Source organism: Diadema antillarum, unplaced genomic scaffold (assembly GCF_040938485.1).
Source record: "Diadema antillarum isolate AM-2024a unplaced genomic scaffold, OU_Dant_1.0 scf00000012, whole genome shotgun sequence".
Lineage (NCBI taxonomy): Eukaryota > Metazoa > Echinodermata > Echinoidea > Diadematoida > Diadematidae > Diadema > Diadema antillarum.
Genome location: NW_027270901.1, coordinates 157,766 through 185,118, shown reverse-complemented (window position 1 = coordinate 185,118; position 27,353 = coordinate 157,766). Strand labels below are relative to the sequence as shown.

Here is a 27,353-nt window from a genome sequence, read left to right as displayed (position 1 = left end):
TGCTACGAATTTCATATGCATGTTTGTGTAATTCATGATTTTAAATCTATGAATGAACATCGCCATTAAGTCCGTGCTGCATGTACAGCTTCCGCAGACACGTCATATCGGCCTATCGAGTTGGTATAGTAATTTAGTCAGCACCATGCGAGGATGTCATATTTCTTGTGCACGGTATGATATTGGCTAAATTCCTAGGAACCGCAGCCCACTTTACTCCTTATAGCTGCTTGTTGTGCAGGTTAATTGTTCTCCAAGGAAACACGCACAAGATCGTGCCTCACGTTACAGCGTGACAATGTCACCTATTGTAAGGGCACCAGACTGGATTCGATACGAAGGGAAGATTCCTTTGACCCATTTCCTCACCACAAACCATCCCATTTTCACCACCACATAATCTACTCGAAGATTCCAGTGTTCGCCCGATGACGTCATCACTGTCATCGCGTTTGAAGGCAGTGTTTGTGTAACTTATTCACGTCAAAATGAACTGATGAAATAATGACTGAAGCGTATTCATGAATGACAAAAAAAACATAATGAAGAGAAAAATCATAAATGAGCGTACGTCAAACGCAATTCTAGCCATGCCATGTCTAATGTCATGAGGTCTATACGGACTAGCAAAGAACTACTCTTAGAAATAAATACGCCTGTACTTTTAAAAAAATACCTTGTAACAAGCGGAAATATGGCCTATGCAATACCAGTTTGGTATGCCCCAGCTTGTGATCCCAGTATATATATAGATGTGAATTACTTGTCATAAACATTAACATCTTGAGCTAGTGCGGTTATAGTACTGCAATGAAGTTGAACATATACAGTTTATTCTACACAAGATGAAATTACATATTTGAACGAATGCAGACATACAAATGATTTTCAAAAACTCCGTTTTAAATTATTGCCTATTTTTACATCATGCCATTGTTACTGTATTGATTTCATTCCATCACATTGTACGGACTTTGTTGATGTGTGCGATGACTGTCTGTTTGCCCTACCTCTGGGAATCGTGCTTCGTGGAATATATCACTCCCCCCCCCCCCCCCCCCCCCCCCCCGGAAAAAAAAAGGTCAGCAAACTAAAACAACTATCTACAAAGGATATAAAGAAACGCCTGCAGTTATGTGCATGTGAGCAACAATAAGCCACGAACTACAAAACTATATAGAACTAACGTTGCAACGTTATAAATGATTCTTTTCATATCTTTTCTGTGCGAGTGCTTCAGTCGTTTTTGTTGCTCTTTTTTCCTTTGATGTGGTAAACGATAACTGTACTATAATCATAACGAATTTGTCGTACTCGTAGCCTTTTGTCAGGCCTCATCGCGCGACTTCTTTGAGATCAGTTTGTCATTGCGATCGAGGAACGGTGAGAAAAAGGGGTCAATGCACAATATCAAGCAATATCAAGCCTTCGAACAAAGTTCGTAATCTTGGTGTTGTTTATGATGCAAATCTGACATTCAAAGACCACATTTCATATGTATCCCAATCTGTAAGATTTCATTTGCGTAACCTGGGCTCAATTCGGAGATATTTAACTAGATCAGCAGCAGAAAAACTGATGCATGCTCTTATTTCGTCTCGTCTAGATTTCTGCAATTCTCTGTTTTGCAGCCTTCCACAAAAAGAACTCGGTAAACTGCAACGTCTTCAGAATTGTGCCGCTAGACTACTTACTTTCACGAAGAAAACTGTGCATACTACCCCAATACTTCGGTCCCTACACTGGCTTCCTGTAGAAAAACGTATTAACTTCAAGATTCTTCTTCTTGTTTACCGTACATTGCACAAATTTGCCCCTGTCTACTTTCAAAATACTCTTCATCTTCACCAACCACCACGTAATCTCCGTTCATCAAACTTGCTAAAATTACAGGTAGATCTCTACCTCCAATCAAGCATAATTGGGGGAATCGGGCTTTTTCATATATGGGCCCAAAACTATGGAATGGCCTACCAAAATCTCTTTAGAGAAGCATCTTCCATTGATGGTTTCAAAAAGAATCTCAAGACATATATTTTCAATTTAAATTGACAATATTGTATACCTGTATGTATAGTATGTGTACGTATACAGGCCTATTGTTTGTTGGTTTATTGTTTTATTATTTTCTGTGATACTGTTGTAACGTGACACAATATGTACTCTGTTCTATAGCGCCTTGAGTATCTTTTTTAGGTAGAAATGAGCGCTTTATAAGAGTCTCACTATCATTAACCGTGTGACGTCAGAGAGCGCAAAATTCTTGCATGGATCTTGGATGAGTAGACCTCCCAAACATCTCTTGTAGAGTTTTAACTGGAGGTTGCATAGAGGTTGGACTTTCAGAAAAAGGATGAGAAGGAAGGGTCCTAAAAAGAGCAGGGGGGGGGGGTCAATTAGGGAAACAGTAGATGGAAATAAGCTGTTCCATGCTTTTACAGTGCGTGGAAAAAAAAAGAAAAGTTGCATGTAAACGTCAGATGAAATTTAATCTGTCACAAACTGCTTGGTATATATATGTCCCCTTTTTTTCTCTCTTGTAAACTTGTTTCTGGGTATGCTATTGTGCTGTATAAGACTCAGACGTTTTCATACCTTGACTAGCTAGACACACAATGCAGAATACGGCACCAAAAGTTAGGCTGAATTTCATCAGCGGAAACAACATGATCATGTAACTAATTGGCCGTGAATGTTCATTAGCGTGTATGGTTCCATCTCGTGCTGTCGTATAGATACCTGATGAAGATACTCAGCCTCATTGGTCCTCAGTGGATATCCTGGGATGAGGTCCAGGAGAGACGGGAAGTTCAGCCTCCAAGAGTCCAAGTTACAAAGACAGATTCCGGGAGACAAAGATGCAGAGACGAAGTGGGTAATAAAATGAAAATTCCCTTCGATAAAGATTCCCAAAGATAAAGCAAGGGCCTTTAGTATGATAACCTCGCTCCCCTCATTGAATACTGTAGTAGGAGTCCTCTCTGCCCATTTATAGTTTTAACCAGAAACCCTCAAAGTATAAGTACAAATGTATATTCCTATAAATAGCCCTATGTTGATGGTTGGACCTACTACTCATCGACCGCCTAATGCTAATTTGCTTGATAAGAATATTTAACACTGAAATTCACGTAAAAACTTGACCTACGTGATTGCGAAAATCCAGCACTATCAAATGCCGTTGTTCCCTTTTCGATTCGAAGTTTCAGTGCAAAAATATCGCCGTCGAACTTGCGTGGCCTCGTTTCAGCTCCCCGCGGCAACGCTCCTTATTGAGATCGTAGATCTACTTACTGTTCTATAATACAAGAAGCTACACCTGCGTTTGCACAGAATGACTCGATGTCAAAATAAGGGCAGAGAAGTGAAATATAGAAATAGAATTGCTTAACTAAATACAGTGGGGACGAATATTTCCGACATCCTGTGGATCTTTTCTTGATTTCATGGAGGTTTAAACAGCAGTGGGTGGCGAGTCACTATTTCTACACTGAACTGAAACTGAAAGAATAGGACATAAAAATGAACAATAACCATCATTCATCAACATGAACCACTGACTGATCATGAGGTCCAAGTTTCTTTACTTACCGAATTTCTGCAAACAGCCTAGCAGCTTCCAAAACGGTTGTAGAATTTTGCCAAAAAATAATTTTCACGGCTCGCATTAGTAGTTTGTCGAAGATATCCATTCTTTTCAAAAAATCGTTTCTCAGCAGCTGATCATGACGTGCGGGATGTTGCAAGTCATCACTTTATGGTTTGAATGTTGCGTCCACATTGGTTGCGTCCATGGTTACGGAGGGAATCCGGAGCGCTAGCGGGGTGTAAAATCTCTTTGGGTGTGTGAAATTAGCGCGCGAGTTTATTAAAACACTGGATTCCTTGTGACGTCACAATCACGCTTCATATGACCACGCAAAGATACTTGCTTTTTTTTTTTTTTCTTCTATGTGATCATATGACGTCATAATAAGAGACTGTAAATTCTACTCTTCAACTTTTGCTGTGAACAGAATACTTCAATCACACTCCACTCACACAAAAGGCAAAATTATCTAGTGTACTTTAATAATCCACGCATTACACATTCTCTTACATCCAGATAGTCCAAATACCGTGTACTAGTATATGGAATCATTTTCCTAATGATATTCGTAACCTTCCTTCTTCACCTTCATTTTCAGAATGTCCTCTGACACATTTTTCTAGACAGTGAACAAAATTAATGTCAATTTTTCAAACGTCTATCAATCCTCTATGAATGTTATTATGCATGACAGCATCTTGTGTAAACGGAACTGTGCAAACCTTGCAACTACACCTGTATATTGTATTATCTATGTGATCTACAATGAAAACAAAACAGCCCATTGCCCATGATCAACTTATTCTCCATGTTCTTATCCTAATGCACTCACACCAACTTAATGAAGGTTGGATGACCATGTTAAGGTCATTCATCTTAGTACATGTATTATGTTCATTGTATTAAGGAAAAATATATGGTTAAAAATGTCAACTGCTTGCTTATACAAATGGTATTATGAAATATGTGCCCTCTGCAGTTTCTGTTTCAGTGTCGGACTCCTGATTTTTTTTTTCTTGTATCATATTCCATCACTGCGAGTTATACCCACGTCCCTTCTGTAAAAATACAGTTGCACTGTCAATAAGTACTTTCAGTGCAATTTTCTATAAACTTTTGACAAAATTGTAAATGTCAACAGAAAGCCTAAAATCATCTTACAAGGTTATTCAAACAAATCAAAGTGCAATTACATGCATGAAATAGGAATCCAGTGACAATTATTCGAGTGGGACAAATTTAGGACTGAAACGAATGAATATACAATAAAACTAAGCACCATGTTCACCTGAGATATAACTTCTTCAGTTTCAAGCGAATACATTAGCATCACCTTGTCCAAAACGGGTGACAGTTTTCATGATAATCATATACATGTATTACCTCATGTACAACACTAACATGACTGATGATTATAAACTTTAATGTCCCCGACACATACGCACATCACACCATCATTTACAAACTGCTCAGGTAAATGAATAGCAATGAACTAAAACAAAATTTCTATCACAATATTTTTTTTCTTTTATGGTAATGAACACATGACAAAATTTTGAATATGAAGTTTCCAACCATAACCACCATGTGAACTCTGCACACAGTCTGATTTCTTTTTCATGTTCTTTTTTTTTTTAAATTGCACCGATAAAAACTGAACAGGGACGGTGATGCATGGTGGCTGTACAATGGTAGTTCTTTCCTTTACAGAGCAACAGATAAGCTCATGAGAACAGAGTAGGAATATCTTTGAAAACAAGAATTGTGGGTGATTTATCCACGTGAATATGGTCATATCATGGCGCCGTACAACTGTAGTTAGACAGTCAGTGACGTTGTACATTACACAAACTCTCATGAGAAGAATAAGCCCATGCATGCATGAAATAAAGTTGCTTGTGTTGTTTGTTTTCAGATCATCTGGTCGGCAAATTAAGTAATAGTCCGTGTAGTATATATCTTGAGTTTGGCAATGTTGAATATCAGTTGCAAAAGATAGATTTCTGTCATCCATCTAAAATGCTTTTTCAAAGTTTCGCGTCTCAAAACTATGTAGCTTTACCTTCCTGGTTTCATCGCACATTCTAAACCATTGAACCCCCCATGCTTTTCTCTCTTTGGGAGAGTTGTTACTTTATATTCATCTACTTCACCCATGGATAAAACAGCTCACACTGGATTATGCATCCATTATACCACTGGATGCTCTGTGGGGGAGCGAGCCCATATGATTCTGTTGTCTACATCGTGTACATGGAGCAACACTGATTAATCAGAGTTAAATACGAACTAACTCAGCTGTGCAAAGCCATAAAACAAAATATGCTGAGAAACAGAGAAGCAAAGTAGTTTGTACAATGTAATAAAAAAAGTAGCAACACCAGATGAGACAATGCACGGCGCAAGTTAATCGCAAATGCACATCCACACTATAGTCAACTTTGAGAGCATGACCGGGGAGCATGACGTTCTTTCCCTCAAAGTGGTCATACACTTACAGTAACATGTATGACACGATGTACTCATGCATTTATAGCCAAACTCTGAAAAACAGAAATCATCAGGTTTTTTTGTTTTTTTTTTCTGAACCAATGTTTGATATACACGTATTATGCAGAAGAATTAGCATGGCACAAGTACTGATTAATTCACCATTAGAAATTGCAAGCCAGGTGAAGTTTTTGGCAGTTATCTTCGGTCATGCTGTTAGTACAAACTGACACACGCAAACACAATTTGAGATACTCCTTCAAGAAGTGCCCATGGTATCATTATTCAAAGATGTCACAAAATGACTAAATGACAGGCTCCAAGGAATACAGTTTGTCCATTTTCTACCCTGACATCAAACACAATAAACTGTAGTCACAAATATGAAATGACAAACATGGGCACAGACCAAAACGGACTTCAAACACTGTAGAGCACACCTGTGCTGTGATTGATGTTGACAAATATCTAAACATTTTACAGAAAGTACGCACAAAATATCCTTTCTGCCACAGAACTGCAATTTTGTCAAGAGATCCCAATCCATTAGTAAGGCACACTCCAGCTCATACAGCTAAAGAAATCAAACACTCCTAAACGGATTCGAACGACATTGTCTCTACTCAAAATCCCAATGAAAAATGCAGTGCTCAAAGTGTACATCCAAAGTATAACTGCAATCCTGGAAAATTTGACAGGTCACTTTCATGTCACATTTCGACCTGAATCTGCCAAATTTTCTCCAAAGACCATACCCATCACAGGTCTACAGATTGTCCAAAGATTACCTGAATTCGCATGCAGTAAAGTGTGCAGTTGTGTGTAATATTTCCATACCAGAGTTTGCTGTGATGATACAGAATTTTCCTGGAGGTTGCCCAACCCATGAACAACTGTAACTGTAAACGACATTATTCAGTGAGATCGCAATGGTTGAGGTATGGGGCATGTCACTACAATTGTATAGGTACCAGCAGAGCAACAGAAGAAATAAACATTTGACCCAACAGAAATATTCACATGGAGTATCCACGTATTTGATTTATGAAATTAACAATGATCACTTGATCTACAATGTATTTGCAATCACTGCAATTTCAAAAAAAAAAAAAATGTTAACAATTTGGAAATCATTCCCCATTTCTATCTGGGAGATAAGAATTCTGCAATAGTTCATACACTGTACCTCTATATTCATCGGCGGCGTCAGTTTTAATTTCATATTTATCCACATTCTCGTGTCTTGCTGTGTAATCTCATCAAATGCAAAGTGTCATAAATAAGGACACAAAATCTTCTCCATAAAGAAACAAATTGGTCAACACTTCACTGTCTTTCAGTACATGTACATGGAACCTTTGTCATTGACACATCAGAATTATTGCATATGTATGCATAATTATATTATTCACATCAAAGATACACTTTACATAAAATGGTCCGCAAATTCACAAGTTAACATATTCAAAACTAGAAATCCAATGTAATTCAGTCTCATAACTTGACACTTGCCAAACTCCTCCACAGGATAAAATGTACATGGCTCATCTTCTTTTTCTGACAATGGACCAGCCATGTATGAAATGAGAGGAACAATGTGGCAATTACGTGTGACACCTGGACATATGTCACGGCTTTCAGAGGCAGTGATGACTAACAAAATCAAGTCTTGTATAGGTGTCATTCAAAAACCTTCTCATAAAACTTTGTGACAAAAGTCATGAGGGCATGGAATGAACCCTGTCTCGTCGTCTGCTATGGTATGATCTTTCTGATGTGGTATGAGCTCCCTTGCTTTAAATGAACATCAATCAAACAGAAACACAATCTCGATGTAGGAATTGACACCATTTTCACAGCATTAACGTTTATCCCGAAATATGGAATTGTGACATGTGACAAATGTGAAATATGAAAAATAAAGAATATATAAGTATGAGAAACAGCAACAAAAAGGTCCAAAAATTATTTGATGGAATGTGCATGCTATACTACATTGTACGAGTATCTTCAATTCAAGCAGTTGGTTTTATAAAGTGATGTAAAGTCTCTAGCTCATTCCAAGTTCATTCTTTCTCTTATATTTTTTTTTTCATTATGCATACATTCTCCATTCATGGCATTTCAAGGAAAAAGTGAATCAGAATGGAGATTTCATGCAGGGAGAATTTTTTTTTTTCCTTTTTCTTTTTCTTTTTTAAAATCTTTTTATTCCTTTGGAAATTCAGTGCCAAAATGAAGAAGCACCTGGTCACTGGGACGAGTCATACAATGAGAAAGCTTGGACCATTTGAATGTATTGGAGTCATTGACACACAGCCCTACAGACAACACAAAAATGGTTGTCTTTGGTAACACTGCTGTAAAATTGTTGAAGTAGTATTCTCTCACGTGTCATACAGAATACTATTAATTTGCAATTTCTGCAAGGAAGCACATTCTTAATCACCCCCTTAAAGACAGGGCTATGACACTCTAGTTTACCATAACATATGTTGCAAGACATACCATGTCATTCTTTCACATGCCTTAACAAAATATGAGTACTTTAATTTTTTGTGTGTGTGGAATTTTGAGGGGGAAAACTAGGCAAGTGGTCATATCTGCATGACCAAGTCAGCTGTTCAATGGCACCAACAGAAAAAAAAAATTGTCTATCTGAAAGAGTTCAAGTGGTCACAACTATATGCATTCTTCATCTGGTTGGACTCACATTTTTATGGATATGTAAAGTTTACTTAAATTTACTGATTAGTCTTCTTTTCAAATTTCCCCACAAGACACTGTCTGTTGGTATAACTATGCAACGAATTATATTCACTCATTCTAGAGGCCTATTTCTTAATAATTAGTCTATTTCTTCTATCTATTTTTCTTCAGTTTGCATGATAAGTGTAGCCCTGACGAGGGCAGTAATCCGATGTGCTAAAGGGGTTGCTCCTGTTTTCACTTATAAAGTACTCAAGTAACCAAATTATGACAAGAATGCCATGACATATTCAACACGGAGAATAAGGAATCTGCTTTCTGAATGCTCTGTAATGCAGGTTGTGTCATCCCAGGTTGAACTGGAAAGGCCAGTTGATATCCATTGGAAACTGAAGAGGTAATGTAACTAGCATTCATAACAGTCTGTGCTGTGGATGAGGCATTGTGCCAAATGCCAAGATCGAAGTGAGGACGGTAAAAATGCCCTTGATGCTCGATGACAAGCCATTCTTCCTGTCTCCACTTTTTAAAGATGTCAATCAAAGAACACTGCTGAATATACAATGATCCAAACAACCTATACGAAACAAGAAAAAATAACAAGGAAAGAAGAAATACTGGTAAATGGACACTGCACAGCTTGTACACAATTCATTGATACTGTGAATTTCTTCAAGGACTCTTACTAAACTTAAGCCTCTAAACTTATATTGCCATTAAAAAAATGGGCAGTAAGAGCAGAAACACAGATATTACCATGTCCAATGAAAAACTGTTTGCACATGTATGCAAAACAACAGAAAAAACATAAATGACAAATCATTCTTTAAGTAGAAGAAAAGACAAATTAAAAAAAAAAGCTATGAGAACATGAAAAAAAAAAAGACTGATAGCACAGGAACTTGAAAAGATATTTATGGATACTGATAAAGTTGCAGTAGTACTAAAGCGATGATATTGATATTGATACCTAAATTTTGATCAAAGAAATAATTATACATAATGATAATAGTTACAATAATAACAACTGCGGAAATATTCAATAGCGACTTGATCTAAGAATACTACTTGCACAGTGAACGCACAGTGAATGCAGTAAAGATCCAACACAAATCGTACTACACTTGTATTACTGGTATTCTACTAGCTGTTCATTTTGGGTATTCCAAGTAAGACAACAATAACAATAAAGAATAATCATTGAAATTTCAAGATGCATAGATGTAATAGTTTCCACATACAAAGTACTTGCAGCACAGGGTCTGAGATATTTGCTTGTGTTCTGCAGAATAACATTTTTGGTATATGTCTACTGCCATGTGCTTGCACTTTGCCGACACATGTGACTAACAACAAAAAGAATTTGTAATCCAGAAAGATCTTTGTAAACATGTTAAAATGCAGAAATTCAGTACCAGAAATAATGCAAATGATGACATAAAGCCTTCTTTTGTCAGCTCCCAAGGTCCTCCAAATTCATCCTCATCGACTTGTTGGATTGAGGTGAAGTAAATGTACAAAATGCCAGCATTTAGTGCACAGAATCTGAAAAACGAGAATAGAATAGAATAGAACAGAATAGAATAGAATAGAATTTTAAGCAGCACTAAATGCAATCAAATATCAAATATACATGTACATTAATAGCTTGGATTTAAACCATATGAGGACAAAGTAAAACTCTATTAGAACAAATACACTTAAATATCATACAAATTCTAATTTCTACATTAACACTGTTGGAGCCATCCATAGTACTGTCATATATTACCTTTGGAAAATGATGCATGTGTGTAAGATTGGCATACATGTACATAGATGGAGATGAATCATGTGCTAGATATTTGAATGAACTTTATGCAAGCAAATAATGACATTACAAGTAAGCATCATTGGCACTGGTTTCTTACTCAAAGAAAAGAAACATCATGCACTGCCTTGCTCTGGTGTAACAGACACAAAACAGCAACACGGTAACCATTGATATATATCTCGTCTTTCAAATAGTGTTATGATGCTTATTTACTGGGGAGAGACATGTACATTTGTACCTTCTTTCATTACGCCTTTGAGAGAGCAATTACTCATCAAATATATGAAATACATTTTTATTTACAAAAAAATGTCAGTTGTTTTTCTTGAAACAATTAGTATCTATAAAGCTTGATGTCACATACATTTGTAAAGTTCATTTTCATTTTCAGCAACATTTACCGATTGACTTTATCAAAGTGAACTAATGAAAAATGTAACAATAAAGTATGGAATTTTCAAAAAAAAAAATTATTGGTTTTGGTAACAAACTCACAGCAAAGCAAGTCAGTCAACCATCATTCTTCTCTGATTAAGCTTGAAGAATAAAATTGCCATACAATGGTATATATATACAGTACTTACAGAGCAATACCAAGAAACCCACGAAGAGGTACAAGTCCCCAGATCAGTCCAAATACAATGGCAATTACTTGCCGCATCCAGTAGATGACATCTAGGAATTCATCCTACATAAAAAAGGAGAAAGGCATGACACAAGTGGTACAATTTGACAAAGTCTTTTCAACTCATTATTATTAAAGTCACAGACTGTAACAGATTATTTCATTTGAAATTCCAGATGTTGATATTTGTGACTGTAGAAAAAATGAAAACCTGGCATCAAAGTAAAATGATTGTAATGATAATGATAATGAATAACATTTATATAGCGCTTAATACTGATGTTTCTAAGCGCATCAAATCGGGGAAAAAATAATATATATAACGTAAAAACAAAATACAGCATTATGTACATATTATGATAACGACAGCAACAACAACAACAGCAAAATTAAGGTTGTGTAAACAGATGAGTTTTCAACAATGACTTAAACCTATCAACATTTTCAGCGTTACGAATATAAGAAGGGAGTTCATTCCAAAGAAGTGGGGAAATAACTGAAAAGGCCCTATCACCATAACGTGTACAGGTGCGGGGACCACGTGATAATTGGAGAGCGGAGGAAGAACGAAGAGAACGGGTTGAAGTGGAGGAGCAGAAGGAAATTAAATCTTTAAGATAAGATGGGGCAAGATTATTACATATCTTGTAAACAATAAGGAGGATTTTAAAAGTGATACGTTGATGGATGGGGAGCCAGTGGAGGGATTGGAAAACTGGAGTAATGTGGTCAGATCTTTTTGTAAGGGTCACAAGCCTAGCAGCTGTATTTTGAATTCTTTGAAGTGGTGCAGTACTTGAAGCAGGGAGACCAACAAGAAGGGAATTGCAGTAGTCAAGATGAGAGGAAACAAATGCGTGAATGAGACGTTCCGTGGAAGACTGATCCAATAATTTACGTATTTTACCAATTTTACAAATACCCCAAGCAGCAGAACGACATGAATTCTTAATATGTTGTTGAAAGTTCAGATGCTTATCTACAATAACTCCGAGATCTCTGACGGACTGAGAGATGGGGATAGTACTATCTTCAAAGGAAAATTCTGTTAGAGAGCTACCCCGCCTGAACTGAGAATGAACATATAAAAATTCCGATTTAACACAATTCAATTTCAAATAATTATCGTGAGACCATTGCTTGATATCATCAACACATCTACTAAGTTTGCAGAGTGCTTCGACTTGGGTATTTGGTTGTATGATTATGTAGATTTGAGTATCGTCGGCATACATAACATGTAAAATATCGTTATGAGAGTTGATTACCGAAGACAGAGGGGCTGTGTATAGAAGAAATAGTAAAGGACCAACCACAGACCCCTGGGGGACACCATGTCTAAGAGGGAACGACTGAGAAAATGCACCGTTCACAGTAACCATCTGGTGGCGGTCGTGTAAGTAAGATGCAATCCATCTCAAGACTGTTCCCGTTAGACCAAAATTAGTCTCCAATCTGTTAAGGAGAATTTCATGATTGATAGTATCAAACGCAGCAGAATAATCTAAAAGCAGAAGAGCAACTTCATGGCCTTTGTCTACTGCTAAGAGGAGGTCATTGAGTACCTTCAATAAGGCGGTTTCGGTGGAGTGGAAGTGCCTGTAGGCAGACTGATTACTAGGAAACAACTGGTGTTCATCAAGATGATCTCTGAGTTGGCGAGCAACCACTTTCTCAAGAACTTTACCAAGAAAAGACAGATTAGCAATGGGGCGAAAATTATTCAAATCATTACGGTCTAAGCTGGGTTTCTTTAGAAAGGGCAATATGAGCGACCTTTTGAAGTGCTTAGGAACTACGCCTGATGACAACGAGAGATTCAGAATGTGAGTTATTGCAGGAAGAAATTCATCTAGACACTCTTTTAGTAGCCATGTGGGGAGAGGATCAAGAGAACAAGACTTGGACGGAAGAGAATTGATGAGACGTTTCATTTGTGACTCAGTGATTAAACCAAACTCAGAAAATACACACTCAGTGTTTATATTTATGCGAGAGGAATTAGAGAGAGAGATTTCAGGAGACACCGGGAATTAAGATGCAATGGTACTAATCTTGTTGTCGAAAAACTCAGCAAACTGATTGGCAAGTGCAGGATTTGAAGTATGGTCAGGAAGAGAAGAATCTGGATGTGCAATTGTGAGTCTTTTGATGATGTTGAAAAGTTGTTTGGTGTCTGCAGCAGCAATCTCCTCTCTTAGGTGCCTTGACTTGGCGTCGGCAAGGTGGCTGTAGTAGGACTCACACTCTTGCCGATACAGCTCTCTGTCAATGCAAAGACCAGACTTGATCATGCGGCGCTCTGCACGGCGTCTACGCTTCTTAGCCTCCTTCACTTCTGTCGTGTACCAGGGATTATTTGGCCGCACTGTTACAGATCTAGTCTTGAGCGGAGCGTACTTATCAAGAAGTCTTGTTACATGAGAGTTGAGCAGCAGGACAGCCTCGGAGGGACACGCTGGCTCTCTGATCTGGAAAAGTGATGCAGCAATGTCATTTTTAAAGGAGCAGAGGTCCATAGACCGTAGATTTCTGGAGGTAGTCTGCTTCTTGGGGTTCACTGGGCCTTTGAGGTTGAGAGTGGTGATGATGGCGGAGTGGTCAGAGGGCAGAAATGTGACAAGATTAACATTCGATACAATGTTGTCAACTTTTCTGCTTAGAACTAGGTCTAATGTGTGTCCAGCTTTATGAGTTGCCTCTTTAACATGCTGTTGAAATCCTAGAGAGTTAATGGTGCTTAGAAAAGATACAGCCAAATTATCCGAGCAATCATCAACATGTATGTTGTAATCCCCAAGCAGAATGGAACGATAGTCATCGATTGCCACTGATTCCAGAAGTGTAGGGAATTCTGACAGAAATAAGTTATTGGTTAAATTGTTCTTAGCAGAAGGAGGTGGTCTGTAGATGCCATATACTCTCAGAGCGGATGAGTGAGAAAGGTTGATTGTGACATCAAGGAGTTCAAATGATGAGAACGTGAAAGTGTCATTTATGGAAATACATGTACGTGCAGATGAACGGACAAGCAAGCAGATGCCGCCACCTCTGGAATTCGTTCGAGGGCAGTGTACAAAATCAAAGTTTGGAAGAGAGACCTTCAGATCCGCTATTATCAGATTGTCTCTTTGTGTACCAGTTAACCAAGTCTCAGTTATAACGAGAATATCGAGCTTGGCATCAACTACTAAATCACATATGTACGCAGACTTGTTGCTCAGGGAGCGAGCATTCCAAACACCAATACGAGTTACAGAGGATTTGTCACTTACTGTAGTTCTTGTCTGACAATCTGTTGAAACAAGAGATGAAATATGTGGTTTGTGAGCTCTGCGACCACGATGTGTACGACGACGTCGTCTGATGCCGAGCTCACAGACCCTTTGCCAGACATCTTGGTGAAGAAATTGGTCGGTACCTATGTTAAAATCGTTTAGTGCGCGAACATCATATCTTACACGATGGGGTGGATCAGAGTCATGATGCACACGTAGGCTTACATTGTCACGTTGGTGATGGTCTAGCTGAGTCGGGCCAGGATTCAGCTGTATGTCCCCACACAACAAGATAGAAAGCTGGAAACATGCATGGTGGTTACTGTAGTATGCAATTGGATGACCATGGTACTTCCACGAGTCATGTTTGGTGGTATTCACGCACTTGAAGAGGTCCAGAGGCTGAATGAACTGATCCTCTGCGGATGAATTGAATGGTGACAGAACTGCACAAAAGATGAAAAGCCACCTGCAAAACCCCTCCATTGATGATAGCTCAAGTACAAGAGTCAGTACACACTGAATACAAGAGTCTGTCTACACAGGAATTTGTGTCCGCTCACAAGAATGGATGAAAAGCTGCTTGGTGATCACCTCCATTGATGGTTGCTCGATCAAGTACAAGAGTCAGTACACACTGAATACAAGAGTCTGTCTACACAGGAATTTGTGTCAGCTCACAAGAATGGATGAAAAGCTGCTTGGTGATCACCTCCATTGATGGTTGCTCGATCAAGTACAAGAGTCAGTACACACTGAATACAAGAGTCTGTCTACACAGAAATTTGTGTCCGCTCACAAGAATGGATGACAAGCTGCTTGGTAATCTCCTCCATTGATGGTTGCTCAAGAACAAGAGTCAGTACACACTGAATACAAGAGTCTGTCTACACAGGGATCAGTCTCCACTGAAGCAAAATATACAGAATGGGTACCTTTACCCATGTACAAAATGGTGGCACAGGGTAGCAGAATGACATTGAAATAAAGTATAAGGAAAATATAGCAAATCTAACACCAAGGATGCACCAAAATTGTCTAGGAGAACCCTGATGACAACAAAAATAAAGTGTTACATATTAGGTACCAAACAATCAACATAAAACACTTTGCAAAAGGAAATATTACAGAGCCCAATTTGAGTGGGGCTACCTAGACCAGGCGCACACCAAAAAAAAAAAAAAAAAAAATGTACAATGTACTGGGTTAAAAAATGTGTAAAGTTTTGTGACAAAGTGGAGTCAAAATGACATTTCTTGAAACATTTTATCTGAACTGCAGACACCATATGCCTACTCTTGGCAGAATAATGTTGCTTACTGCTGTTGTCTCTACGATGAGCCTAATCAATTTCTTGTAGTAATTGTTGCGCTACTGTGTAGTACAATTGCATATGGTTGGACCCACTACATCTGTTGTAGTACTACTGAGTAGTACTCACTGAGCGCCTTTTGATGAGATATATGTTGTATCTTAGAAAATATTCTTCAGTTTCACCTTAATTTCATTCCACTATAGAGCAGAAAATGCCGCAGATTCACACCATGGGCTCAGATTGTTGACTTGTATCTTACACGCAGAAGTCTTGGCGACAAATGGAAGTGACATTTTTTACTGTGCGCCAGTGCTAGTTCATCACTTGAACCCACCACCTGTTCTCCATTGATAAAGCATGTGTAGGTTTTAGACTAGTGAATGGTAAAGACATGTTAACATCAATGTGTTAAAGGTCCTGTTTACCTTTGGGAGCAGCGATTTACAAAATGTTCAAGATATCACATTTGATGCACATTTATTTTTAGGGGTCTATGTGGAGACATTTATTTTATTTATCCGTGTTCTTCTTACTTGAAACGCACTAGACTTCTATTTTTGTGTGGGTAAGTTTCAGCAATTTCACCGGGTTACACCCTACACGCTGCGATGCTCTTTGACTGTGATGACTGGATGAATGATATGAACCGAGATCTTACAGTTTTACATGCATGACCGAGTTGTGACTCTTGTAGTCTCAGTCTCTCTCACACACACAGTCACAGGACCTCCATATCAGTCCGGGAAACCCGCTCATGAGGACCGCTCCCGCGTACGAGGACTGCCCCGCCTCATGAGGACCGCCCCCGCCTCATGAGGACCGCCCCCATGCCTCATGGGGCCCGGGGGGAACACCTCATGAGGCCCCCCTATTCACTTCTATTCATCTCACATCTGACGTATAAATTGTCGCAACTTTGCACAGTGATTTTTTGTTACACACATATGTCCACTATCCATGATGAAAAGAAGAAAAAATCCTGTTTTTTTTTTTCAAAAATAGAGTTTTAATCAACCGATGCAGAGCGCCCATTAAAACACACATGTTTTAATGGGCGCTCTGCATCGGTTGATTAAAACTCGATTTTTGAAAAAAAAAAAACAGATAGGATTTTTTCTTCTTTTCATCATGGATAGTGGACATGTGTGTGTAACAAAAAATCACCGTGCAAAGTTGCGACAATTTATACGTCAGATGTGAGATGAATAGAAGTGAATAGGGGGGCCTCATGAGGCATGGGGGCGGTCCTCATGAGGTGGGGCAGTCCTCGTACGCAGGAGCGGTCCTCATGAACGGGTTTCCCGGACTGATATTGGGTGATTAGCCCTCCATTTTATGTCCTATCCGAGGGACAGAGTGATTTTGCCTCTTGCAAGAGAGGACAGTATGATCATCGGTACACACAACACATATAGACTCAGTGTTCTATCGCATGTAGATGGTCTGGAGGCACTGGTAACTACACGCAGCCGCTGTCGCGAATCGCGACAGCGCTGCACCTCTATTCCTTCGCGGACGTTGTTATTGTTCACTGTTTCCTTCATGAATATCTTTATTAATCGTGGAAAACTAAAATATAAGGAATTATCGTAATCTATGACCATCATTCAATAATCGGTATGCGATTTTTTGTTTAATTACGTCAAAAACTTACCGAAATCTGTGGCTGAAATCAGGTCTGTAAACGTCCTTACTGCTTCACTCCTCATCTGCGTGTTATATGAATGGCATTCACTCTCGTATACTACAACGTAGGTAGTCGGGGCGGAAGTGATGAGATAGTCGGATGACCCCGACTAAAAAAGGTCAAATCATTGCCGGTGCAGCACGCGCAGATCTACTCTAGTACTACAAGTTTTACGTAACACATGAAACGCACGGGCGCACGGGCGTAGGTAAAAAGCAACCACTTCTGAATGCGCATGCGTGGTAGTTTGTTGATCTTTTTTAAGCTCTCGAAGGGAAAGATGCCACCGCACGATCTAGTTCAGTTCGGGAAACCCACTCACAAGGGGGGCCCCTCCTTATAAGTAACCCGTCCCCCTTATAAGTAACCCCGTCCCCCTTATAAGTAACCCCCGGGGCACCCCTTATAAGGAGTCTCCACGCTTTTTTGCAATGCAACGCGAAAATGAAAGGACTGCGGCAATTCGCTTGATTATGTCCATAAAGCTTCACAAGTTTCCTAGTTACTCACGAAATTTGAGCAAAATCGGTTTGAGGCATCATATCTAAAATCATGGATTTAAATGCGATGTCAAACGACCCATGCGAATGCTGAAATGCGAGCGATTACTGGCGTGAGTGTCGCCAGGCGCGGCGGCGCGGCAATGCTTGAGTGCAGACGTGGCGACTGAGTACATGCTCAGTCGCCACGTCTGCACTCAAGCATTGCCGCGCCGCCGCGCCTGGCGACACTCGCGCCAGTAGTCGCTCGCATTTCAGCATTCGCATGGGTCGTTTGACATCGCATTTAAATCCATGATTTTAGATATGATGCCTCAAACCGATTTTGCTCAAATTTCGTGAGTAACTAGGAAACTTGTGAAGCTTTATGGACATAATCAAGCGAATTGCCGCAGTCCTTCCATTTTCGCGTTGCATTGCAAAAAAGCGTGGAGACTCCTTATAAGGGGTGCCCCGGGGGTTACTTATAAGGGGGACGGGGTTACTTATAAGGGGGACGGGTTACTTATAAGGAGGGGCCCCCCTTGTGAGTGGGTTTCCCGAACTGAGTTAGATCTACTCCGAAAAATTCAACAATAAAAAAATAAGGTCTGGATACCAACAAAACGCCGAATTCAACTCAACAATCAGGAAAATATGCAGGTAAGTGTTGCAATTATATTACTCTTAAAATCATACAAAATAAAAGGTATTTTATGTGATTTTGCCGTCAATAGTGACGGTCGTTTACAACGTTGAAACACTAACACATGTCAGACCCTGTGCGCAGCACAGTGTCTGGTCAGGCTAGAGAGGCACTGGTAGTGCTACTGAATACTCTTGTGGCAAGTTGTGCACACTTGCTATGTAACGAGTGGGACTACAGAAAGCTTGTATATCAAATATTCACCTTTTCGGGCCACTGTGATTTAACGGTGAAAGCTCTCTGCCACACAGAAGGTAATCCAAGTGATGCGCTAGCACTCGCCTGTGAATTTTCTGCATTTGTTCTTCTTCTCGTAGCCATTTTGTCTTGATATAATCACACGTGTTGTATGTACGTGTGTCGACGTTATCTTTCTTTCGCGATAAGTTAGAAAAGTAACGTAGAAGCCTACGATCAAAATAACAGGCGTACTGTACGTACACGCGCGCGTTCGCTCGTTATGTGCATGCTATGGTGCCTGTAAAGTGAAATATGTTTTGGAGATTTTCGACAACGAACCTGTCGGATCTGCAGCTGCCTGCGCATGCACTGTGCGTCCTGACAGGCCATGAGCATTTGTCAACATTGCACATACAGGGTCATACAAGCACTCGTACAAACTTTAACTTTACCCTTCGAACACACTTTCTACATTCGGATACAACAGAAAGTGTATCTGGTTGCGTCTTATCATTTGCAGGTGTCCAATTAACTGCGAAACGCTATGTTTCGTTCTCAGTTGAAGCAACTGGTGTCAACTCCGTGGACGAGAGGAAGGGGATTGATCAGCGCAGCACTGAACCACCGATTACATGTCAAGCAAAAACAGTCGGTGCTCATAATTCAACAAGGTCGAAAGTAAGATTCAAGCAAATAATAGATCTAGTAACACTTTAGATGTTGTTACTAGGCCTTGCCCGTCATCTAGCTGGGCAAGCGTTCCTTCTTGAGTTTTGTCAATAGAATTTACCCTCTGGCTCTGCAGGGGCCGCGGACCGTTTTTCAATTTCAGTGTGTGTGTGTAGGGGGGGGGGGGGGGAGGGATGGGGGAGCTTTTGCGTTTTTAGAATCTAAATAAAGCAATCTGAAGCACACTTTTTGTGGAAAATTCAGAGATTGTCATTTCCCAAAGTGTATTTAAAGTTTATAGAGGGGACCAATCAAGATATGGAAGGGTGTTAAGATACCCCTCCCATATTCGAGGGAGCTTTTTTTTTTTTCATTTTTAGAACTGAAATTCAACAATCTGGCGCACATTTCTGTTGGAAGTATCTGGAAATCTGTCAATTAGAGAAGTGCATGTCTGTGGAAGGAGACATATAGCAGGATGATGTGGGAAGGGATAATTTAAGTTCTAGAAGAGAACTTAGTCGAAGAATATTTATTACAGGAGGATCATGCATTTTGTAATTATTTATATCTAGACTCTACAGATATTCAGATGTAATGATTAGAAGTGTGGCAGATCAGTGTAGACTACTTTGAAGTTTTTATATAAAAAAATATGAGGTGGCTGAATGTTGATTATGTGAACAAGTCTTTTACAGAGTTGTAAGTCCCAGCTTAAAAGAAAAGATTAAAAGACAAGATGAACAACATCTCTCACATACAGTGCGACCCTATGTTATGCAGTAAGTGCACAGCGTACATACACACACACACACACACACACACACACACACACACACACACAAGTACAATCAGACTCGTTACATCATGTTCGTAAAAAAAAAAAATTGCAGTGTCTCCTTTTTCTCTAAGAATAAGGCCTTATTATTTACTATCTGTTTGTTTGTTTATTTATTTGTTTTCTTTTGTGTAGTTCATCCAGCATGGCATCAGGCAAGATAGGTGTCAATGGGGTGGATCTTTACTACGAGAAAGTTGGTAGTGGTCCAACTGCAATACTACTGATGCCTGGAGCACTGGGTATGATTTGAAGTTTGTTATATGCCCTCTCCAGCAACAAAGTATTTATGCAGTGGGGTAGTGCAGCATCACTGTTTGCAAACTTGTAAACTACTTTAATGTCAATTGTTTTTGCAAGTCCTTGAGAGATGACATGGCTTTGTCACTGAAAATGAAAAAAGTATGGTTTCTGCTTTGCCACTGAAAATGAAAAAAGTATGGTTTCTGACTTTGCCTGAATGTAATAGTCTGAGGATAATGGCGTGACAGGCCTGACTTTCCTCCCATCCCCATCATACAATCCTAATGTCTCTATCCATTAAATCTTTCCCTTGTACACTTTTCATCTGGACAACAAAGTCAGACCTGGACTGTTCTATCTTGGTATTGATTTTCAGTGTTTTTCTCTTTTTTACTTCTTTTGTTTGTGCCTTTATATGTGCTGTGTTTTGTAGCATGGCTGTATGTGTTGTTTATGGTCAATATATTAAAGTGTTGCCATATTCTTTTCTTCACAAATGTGTACCAGGTTCTTTCTATTTTTCTTTGTTAGTTTTTACAGAACCAGCAGTGATTTTTATATTGCTGTTGTTTATATATTGTTTGGCAATATCCCATAAGATACGGGGTATTGACTGTAAACTTCGGACATGCACATGTGTAGCATCAGGAATGTGTGTAGAGATGTGGATTACCATCAACATTACATGAACTGATGCAGGTTCTTGCTTCAACACTTCTACAGGTTCAACGAAGACTGACTTCCAACCGCAGCTAGAGAAACTCAACAGAGACCATTTCACCATCGTGGCCTTTGACCCCAGAGGGTATGGGAAGTCCAGGCCGCCAGAACGGGACTTTCCCGCCGACTTCTTCCACCGTGATGCTAAGGATGCGAGAGACCTCATGAAGGTATTAGGGGCGGATCCAGGAATTCCATATAAGGGAGGCACCTTTACAAAATTAAAGGGGGGCACAACCAACCGCTCCCCCCCCCCCATTTTTTCTTGTTATTTCTTTTGTTTTAACAAAAATTAAAGAGGGGCACACGCCCGGTGTGCCCCCCTCTGGATCCACCACTGGGTATGATGTTGATTCCTTTGCAATATTTGTATCATCATGGCCACACTGACTATCACTGCATATATAGCTGAGATCATTCTTGGAATCGTACCAATCAGGAGCAGGATTGGCACGAAAATTGACAAGGACACACCATTTGATGTGTTGTTAACCCGTTGAGGACGAGTCCCGAGTATACTCGGGCAAGTGTCTATGGAAAATGCGTGTTGTAGCAAAATCAAACAGTCCTCAACGGGTTAATGCAAAACTTCACTGCCAGTGGTCAATTATGACACTACACTATTTGAATTGTATTGATCATGCAGAATATATATTTATTTTACATCACTCTCATTGCTTTTTCTGATGTAGTACATGACATATCCTATTGTGAGGGAAAAGGCCACTTTTGGAACCAGAATGATACTGAGTGATGAAGTGATATTTGCAGAATCCTATGAATTGTTATAAAAAGTGGGCAATGTTTCCAGAAAAAACAATCCTGATTGTTCCAACTATTAAAAAAACAACAACAAATAAACAAAAATAAACAAAAAATTATGGGGAGCAAACTTTCTCTATCTGAAGTAGAAACTCCTGTGTGCTAGGAGACAGAAAGTAGCACCTGTAATCACTGTATTGGTAAACTTATCAAACATGACCAAATCAACTCTTTGGTTTAAATGAAAGATGCTTATGGATCTTGCCTTATAGATATAATAGGGGTTGTCTCAAAAGAAAGGAAGAGATCATATTTATTTGAAAAAGTCTATGATGCTTTACAGCCTAGTACGGTATTAGCGGTGCCCCAGCAGCAAAATGTGCTTGTGAGAATGTGACAGAATTTTGGTATGAATGCAGGGTTACAGAAATTATCACTTGTTTTGGATTGGCAGGACTGATGGACAAAAGCATAGAAACTAGCTCAAGACAGCTGTCTCCTGGAGTGTACCAATTTAGTATTGTGTCTGATATTTTGATATGAGAATGATCTATTTGTGTGGGACCTGGGCCACCAAGCCTCTACAAATGTTGAGCCTTGTTATGATTCTGAAACCATATTTTGAAGTTTGTTTACATGGCATTTCTTCCAGTATAACCCCATCAACAACTTATTGAAAACAAAAAGGTATGATATCTGTGACACAACCAGTGGATAAACACTGAAGTCTAGTTACCTCCGCCAAGGGGGGAGGTTATGTTTTCATTACCGTTGGTTTGTTTGTTAGTTAGTTAGTTCGTTCGTTCGTTCGTTCATTCGTTTGTCCGTGTGCAAAATAACTCAAAAAGTAGTGAACGGATTGAGATGAAACTTGCAGAAAAGGCTTAGAATGACACAAGTAACACACGATTAACTTTTGGCAGTGATCCGAGAATTTTTGGGGAATTTATGAAGGATTTTTGATATTTTGGCAGGTAGGGTCAATGAACTTGGGAGTTCAGGCTGCGCGTATTTGAGGTTTGCATGCGCGCACTAAAGTGCGTGCTCTAGTTTCTGCCAGGGCGAGGCACACGTTGCAGCTGAGGGTTTATGACGTAACAAAGGCTTCTATATTGGGAAATTGGGCGGCTTTCAGCACACAAATGCAGTACGTATGGGTGGAAATCACTGATCTCTGTGGAAGAACAAGATCAGTGCGGGTAGAAATGGGCTGCATGCTTGGTGGAGGTCTGCACTCTCAGAGCGCTTCTCTAGTTCTGAAATTTGTTTGTTTGCTTCATTGTGGTGTTTTTCTCATTGTAATTTCACACCTTCAGGCTCTAGGTTTTTCAAAGTTTTGCCCCCTTGGTTGGAGCGATGGTGGTATCACTGCACAGATTCTCGCTGGAACCTATCCTGCTGATGTCTACAAGCTTGTCATATGGGGCTCAAATGCCTACTTCACAGAGCAAGATGTGGAGCTTTTTGAAGGTTTGTGTGTTTGTCTTTCATATCATTGTGTCATAGCCAGTGTTTTGTTTGAATAAAGTATAAGTTTTCTTCTGTCATTTCATTGTGAATAAAGTGAAATATTCCAGCTAGTTCACTTGTTTTTTTTCTACAAGCATTGATTTTCCAGACATGAAGGGGTCACTGATTCATAAAGCTGAACAAGTTTGCTATCATTTTCTTTCAAGCACTTTTAAACGTGGTCGAAATTGCAGTCAGTTTCTTACATGCTTCTCTTCCTTTACAATGGCCCTACTTGTCTGTACCAGAACCATTTGTGTGTGTGTGTGTTTGTTTTATATAAGCAGTAATTATTATGAAGGCAGTCTTAATTGTGAACACAAATTAATGCATATTATAGCTCCATTCAGTGGCTACTTAATTATTGTTTTGGAAGTAACAAGCAACAAAGATCTATATATGCCAGAAAAAGAAATAGGTACATTTCAGTCCATCTCGCCAACAGCCACACGTGACATCAGTAAATGGAGTGAGAGGATGCGAGCTCCCATGGTAGCTGTGTATGGTGAGGAAAACTTTGCCAAGCTGTGGAGTGCCTGGTGCGATAGGATGAAACAGTTCCTCAACAACCCCGGTGGCGACATATGCATTGAGGTAAGGTTTCTTATACAAATCATTCTTCAGATTTATTACCCACTTCTCACTGCTGTGAGATTCTTGGGGATAAAAATCTGAAAACAAATATCATTAGGCACTTTGAGCTTGAATCCGAACCGCAAAATAGTTTTTATTGTACAATACTCGCCGAATATGCGGAAACTTATTGAGCTTCCTCCTGACGGCCAGTGCTGGTTCTAATCCTTATGGCATGCAGTGGGTACTGCATCATTCTTAAAATCTATGAAATTCTGGTGTCGAGTTGTTTTTACTGCAACTGCTTGAGGAGTTGCCTTACATTGACGTAAATTTGTTGGGCTGAAGTTCGGTGGTCTATTGGATAAGATGCCAGTACGATGATCGGGAGGTCATAGTTTTGAATCCTGCTCAAGTATGTATACAAATGATTTCTTCTGTCACAGCAAACAGTTATGGTATGTTTTTTGTTTTTTTGCTAATTCCACATTCCACTTTGATGCAGGTCTGTGCAGTGTTCCATAATGTCATACATTGTCACTGTGAATTAAAAGGATAGTAAAGTATCAGCGGAGATGAGGATTGAGTTTTTAATTTTTTTTTGTGAGATATTAAAAAAAAACCACCTATAAAATGTTACAGAGCATACATTGTAACATTCTAAGAGGAATTCAAAGTTTATGTGATAAAAATCGGTCTTAAAATGGCTGAGATATCCAAAAACAAAGTAAAACAATGTGATTCCTATAAAAGATGGGTCCCACCTTTTGTAAGTTTCATTTGTTTTGGATATCTCAGCCATTTCAAAACCAATTTTCATTCAATAGACATTGAATCCCTCTTGGAATTACATGCTCTTTCATGTTTCATAAGAGGTTTTTTATTATCTCACCAAATAAATTATGCACCTGGGGGCATTTCATGAAGCGTTTTGGTCAGATATCTTTCCAACAAACTGTTATATGCTACTGAAATTCTTGAATCGGATTGGCTGAGAGCAAATTTGTCCAACCAATTTGTCAGACAAAATGCTTCATGAAATGCCCCCTGAAGCCAGGTGCCAACCAAAACTATACTATCCCATTAACATCCCACAATCAATCACATTCTTGCACAGGAGACCAAGAGCATCTCTTGCCCGACTCTCATCCTCCACGGAGACCTGGATCCCATGGTGATGCCTGAACATCCACTCTTTCTCTCATCAGCAATCAAGGGATCCAGGTGTGCATAATATCTGTTGGTTCTTCACTTGACTTGTTTCCACAGCACACGTGCACACACACTTTTGTTTTTCCTGTAATTTTTTTTTTTATTTCTGATTCCATATAATGCAAATAAAAATTTCTACAATCAATATGAATGTGTTAACAATTGAACCAAACAGTAATATTTTTATTTTCTGCTATATACATACACATGAACTCATTATGATTGAGAAAAAAAGTAACTGAAAATATTTCACATGACGTTTTATACTCAACTGTCATGATCAGATGATAACATATCACATATATATATATATATATATTTTTTTTTTTTTTCACACTGGGCCAGTGTTTATTACATTCACTTATAATTTCATGGTTGAGAGTGTTTCTGTATACATGTATCAATATCTCCCACACATTTTTGCATGTTCTTCTGTACAACTGTATGTTTTATACTATTCTACATATAGTTATCATTGATGATCATTGAAGTTTTGTTCAGACAACACGAATCTTGTAAGCAGCCTGTCTGAATTTTCTATGTAGTTTTCATATGTTACACTTGCAAATCGTCGTCTTTCTCCTTGTATGAATTTGGTACTGCTTGTGAATAAAGGTTATCGTCATGTGCAGTGAACTTGAACGGGGGTACAAATGATGATTTAACGGTGACATGAAACTTCTCTAAGTTGAGGCAGCCGCACTTATTGTAATTATGTGCCTAGAATATCATCTTATTATCCATCTCCTCTCTTTTTCTTTGTCTCCATCAAGGCTTATTCGTTGGCCCAAAGGCAAGCACAACATTCACCTGAGATTTGCAGACGATTTCAATCAGGAAGTGGAGAATTTCCTCATGGCAGAAGAAAGCAAACTGTAATCAACATTTTTTAGAGGACGTTCTTTCATACAGAGCTGGACATCCTCTTGATTTAATTCTATGAAGGGAACTAATGTGGTGACTCATCCTGCTCAAGTGCCAAATGCATCTCCAATCACTCGAATCACTTTATTTGTATTGTTGTACATAATAGGCTTTCACTGTACCGTGTTTGAGACATGGTTCTCATGAGTAAACCCCAATACACAAAGTGCATGCATATCCCTCTCTTCTCCTTTGGCAGATAAGTATTGTGATATACCCGACATCTTTGGCTTCAACATAAAATCTAACCTACCTCTTGAGAGAGTATTTTGTAGGGTATGTGCATTGTGCCATTGGCCACTGAAAAGGTTGAAGACTTCTACACAAGTAAGAGTAAGCCTGTCATTCCCATTGGCAACATCTTGGCATACATTGTTAATGGTATTATGACATGCTGGTGCTTAGAGGGGTACTGAAGAATGCACATGTTTGGAGAAGACAATGCGCCCTTTTGGCATGGTCCAAGTGGTCTTTGTGGTTGCATACTTACTGCCACTGCCGGCAATCACCACCATATTCATGTTGTATTGTGTATTGTACCCTATATTCAGTTATGTTTTCACTGTATGTCATGTTTAAATACATGTATCATGTTATGTACACATACATGTATCATTTTGTATGTGTGATACAGTGTCCAAAGCCAAAGAATGCTGAAATATAAGAATACTCCACACTACACCAAATTGAAATACTTTTTTTTTAATTGCTTAGTGCTCCTCCTATCATAGTCAATTTAAGTGTGATCTACACACAACTTGATTTGGGACACCCGTCTTGCTATATACATGTACAATGTGTTGTATTAATGATATAACTACACCTGCTCTCTTGCTTTATGAAATATAACTGTAGTCACCAATCTCCTCTAGGAGTGTGTGATTTAATGTGAACTATTTTTATTGTGTTATTATTGTTACTTTATAATATTGTGTCTACTGTATAGCCTCTGAGCATATTCTTAATTTCTATGTTCATTGTGCATTGATTTCAACCAAACGCTTCAGCTTCATATTGTTACAATATGATGAA

The 27,353-nt window shown here is 39.0% G+C and overlaps 2 protein-coding genes across 2 annotated transcripts; one reads left to right on the top strand and one right to left on the bottom strand.

The window, feature by feature from the left end:
- Positions 1–8,267: 8,267 nt before the first annotated feature.
- On the bottom strand, positions 8,268–19,020 carry LOC139720860 (GEL complex subunit OPTI-like). The gene is made up of 4 exons (XM_071632197.1): positions 18,896–19,020; positions 11,186–11,289; positions 10,204–10,333; positions 8,268–9,365 (listed from the first exon to the last, which is right to left on the bottom strand). The coding sequence occupies exons 1-4, from the start codon at positions 19,010–19,012 to the stop codon at positions 9,324–9,326; spliced, it is 393 nt and encodes a 130-aa protein (XP_071488298.1). The 5' UTR covers positions 19,013–19,020; the 3' UTR covers positions 8,268–9,323.
- Positions 19,021–19,420: 400 nt separating this feature from the next.
- Positions 19,421–26,992, top strand: LOC139720849 (valacyclovir hydrolase-like). Its single transcript, XM_071632188.1, has 7 exons — positions 19,421–19,549; positions 20,514–20,620; positions 21,345–21,511; positions 23,420–23,573; positions 24,058–24,206; positions 25,303–25,409; positions 26,171–26,992. The coding sequence occupies exons 2-7, from the start codon at positions 20,524–20,526 to the stop codon at positions 26,274–26,276; spliced, it is 780 nt and encodes a 259-aa protein (XP_071488289.1). The 5' UTR covers positions 19,421–19,549; positions 20,514–20,523; the 3' UTR covers positions 26,277–26,992.
- The last annotated feature ends 361 nt before the right edge of the window (positions 26,993–27,353 follow it).

Coding starts and splice junctions, on each gene's coding strand:
- LOC139720860 (XM_071632197.1), bottom strand. CDS start 19,012: ATGGCTACGAGAAGAAGAACAAATGCAGAAAATTCACAGGCGAGTGCT. Junction 11,290..18,895: donor AATCACAGTGGCCCGAAAAG/GTGAATATTTGA, acceptor TTTTTTATGTAG/GATGAATTCCTAGATGTCAT. Junction 10,334..11,185: donor GGGTTTCTTGGTATTGCTCT/GTAAGTACTGTA, acceptor CTCGTTTTTCAG/ATTCTGTGCACTAAATGCTG.
- LOC139720849 (XM_071632188.1), top strand. CDS start 20,524: ATGGCATCAGGCAAGATAGGTGTCAATGGGGTGGATCTTTACTACGAG. Junction 24,207..25,302: donor GTGGCGACATATGCATTGAG/GTAAGGTTTCTT, acceptor ATTCTTGCACAG/GAGACCAAGAGCATCTCTTG. Junction 25,410..26,170: donor TCAGCAATCAAGGGATCCAG/GTGTGCATAATA, acceptor GTCTCCATCAAG/GCTTATTCGTTGGCCCAAAG.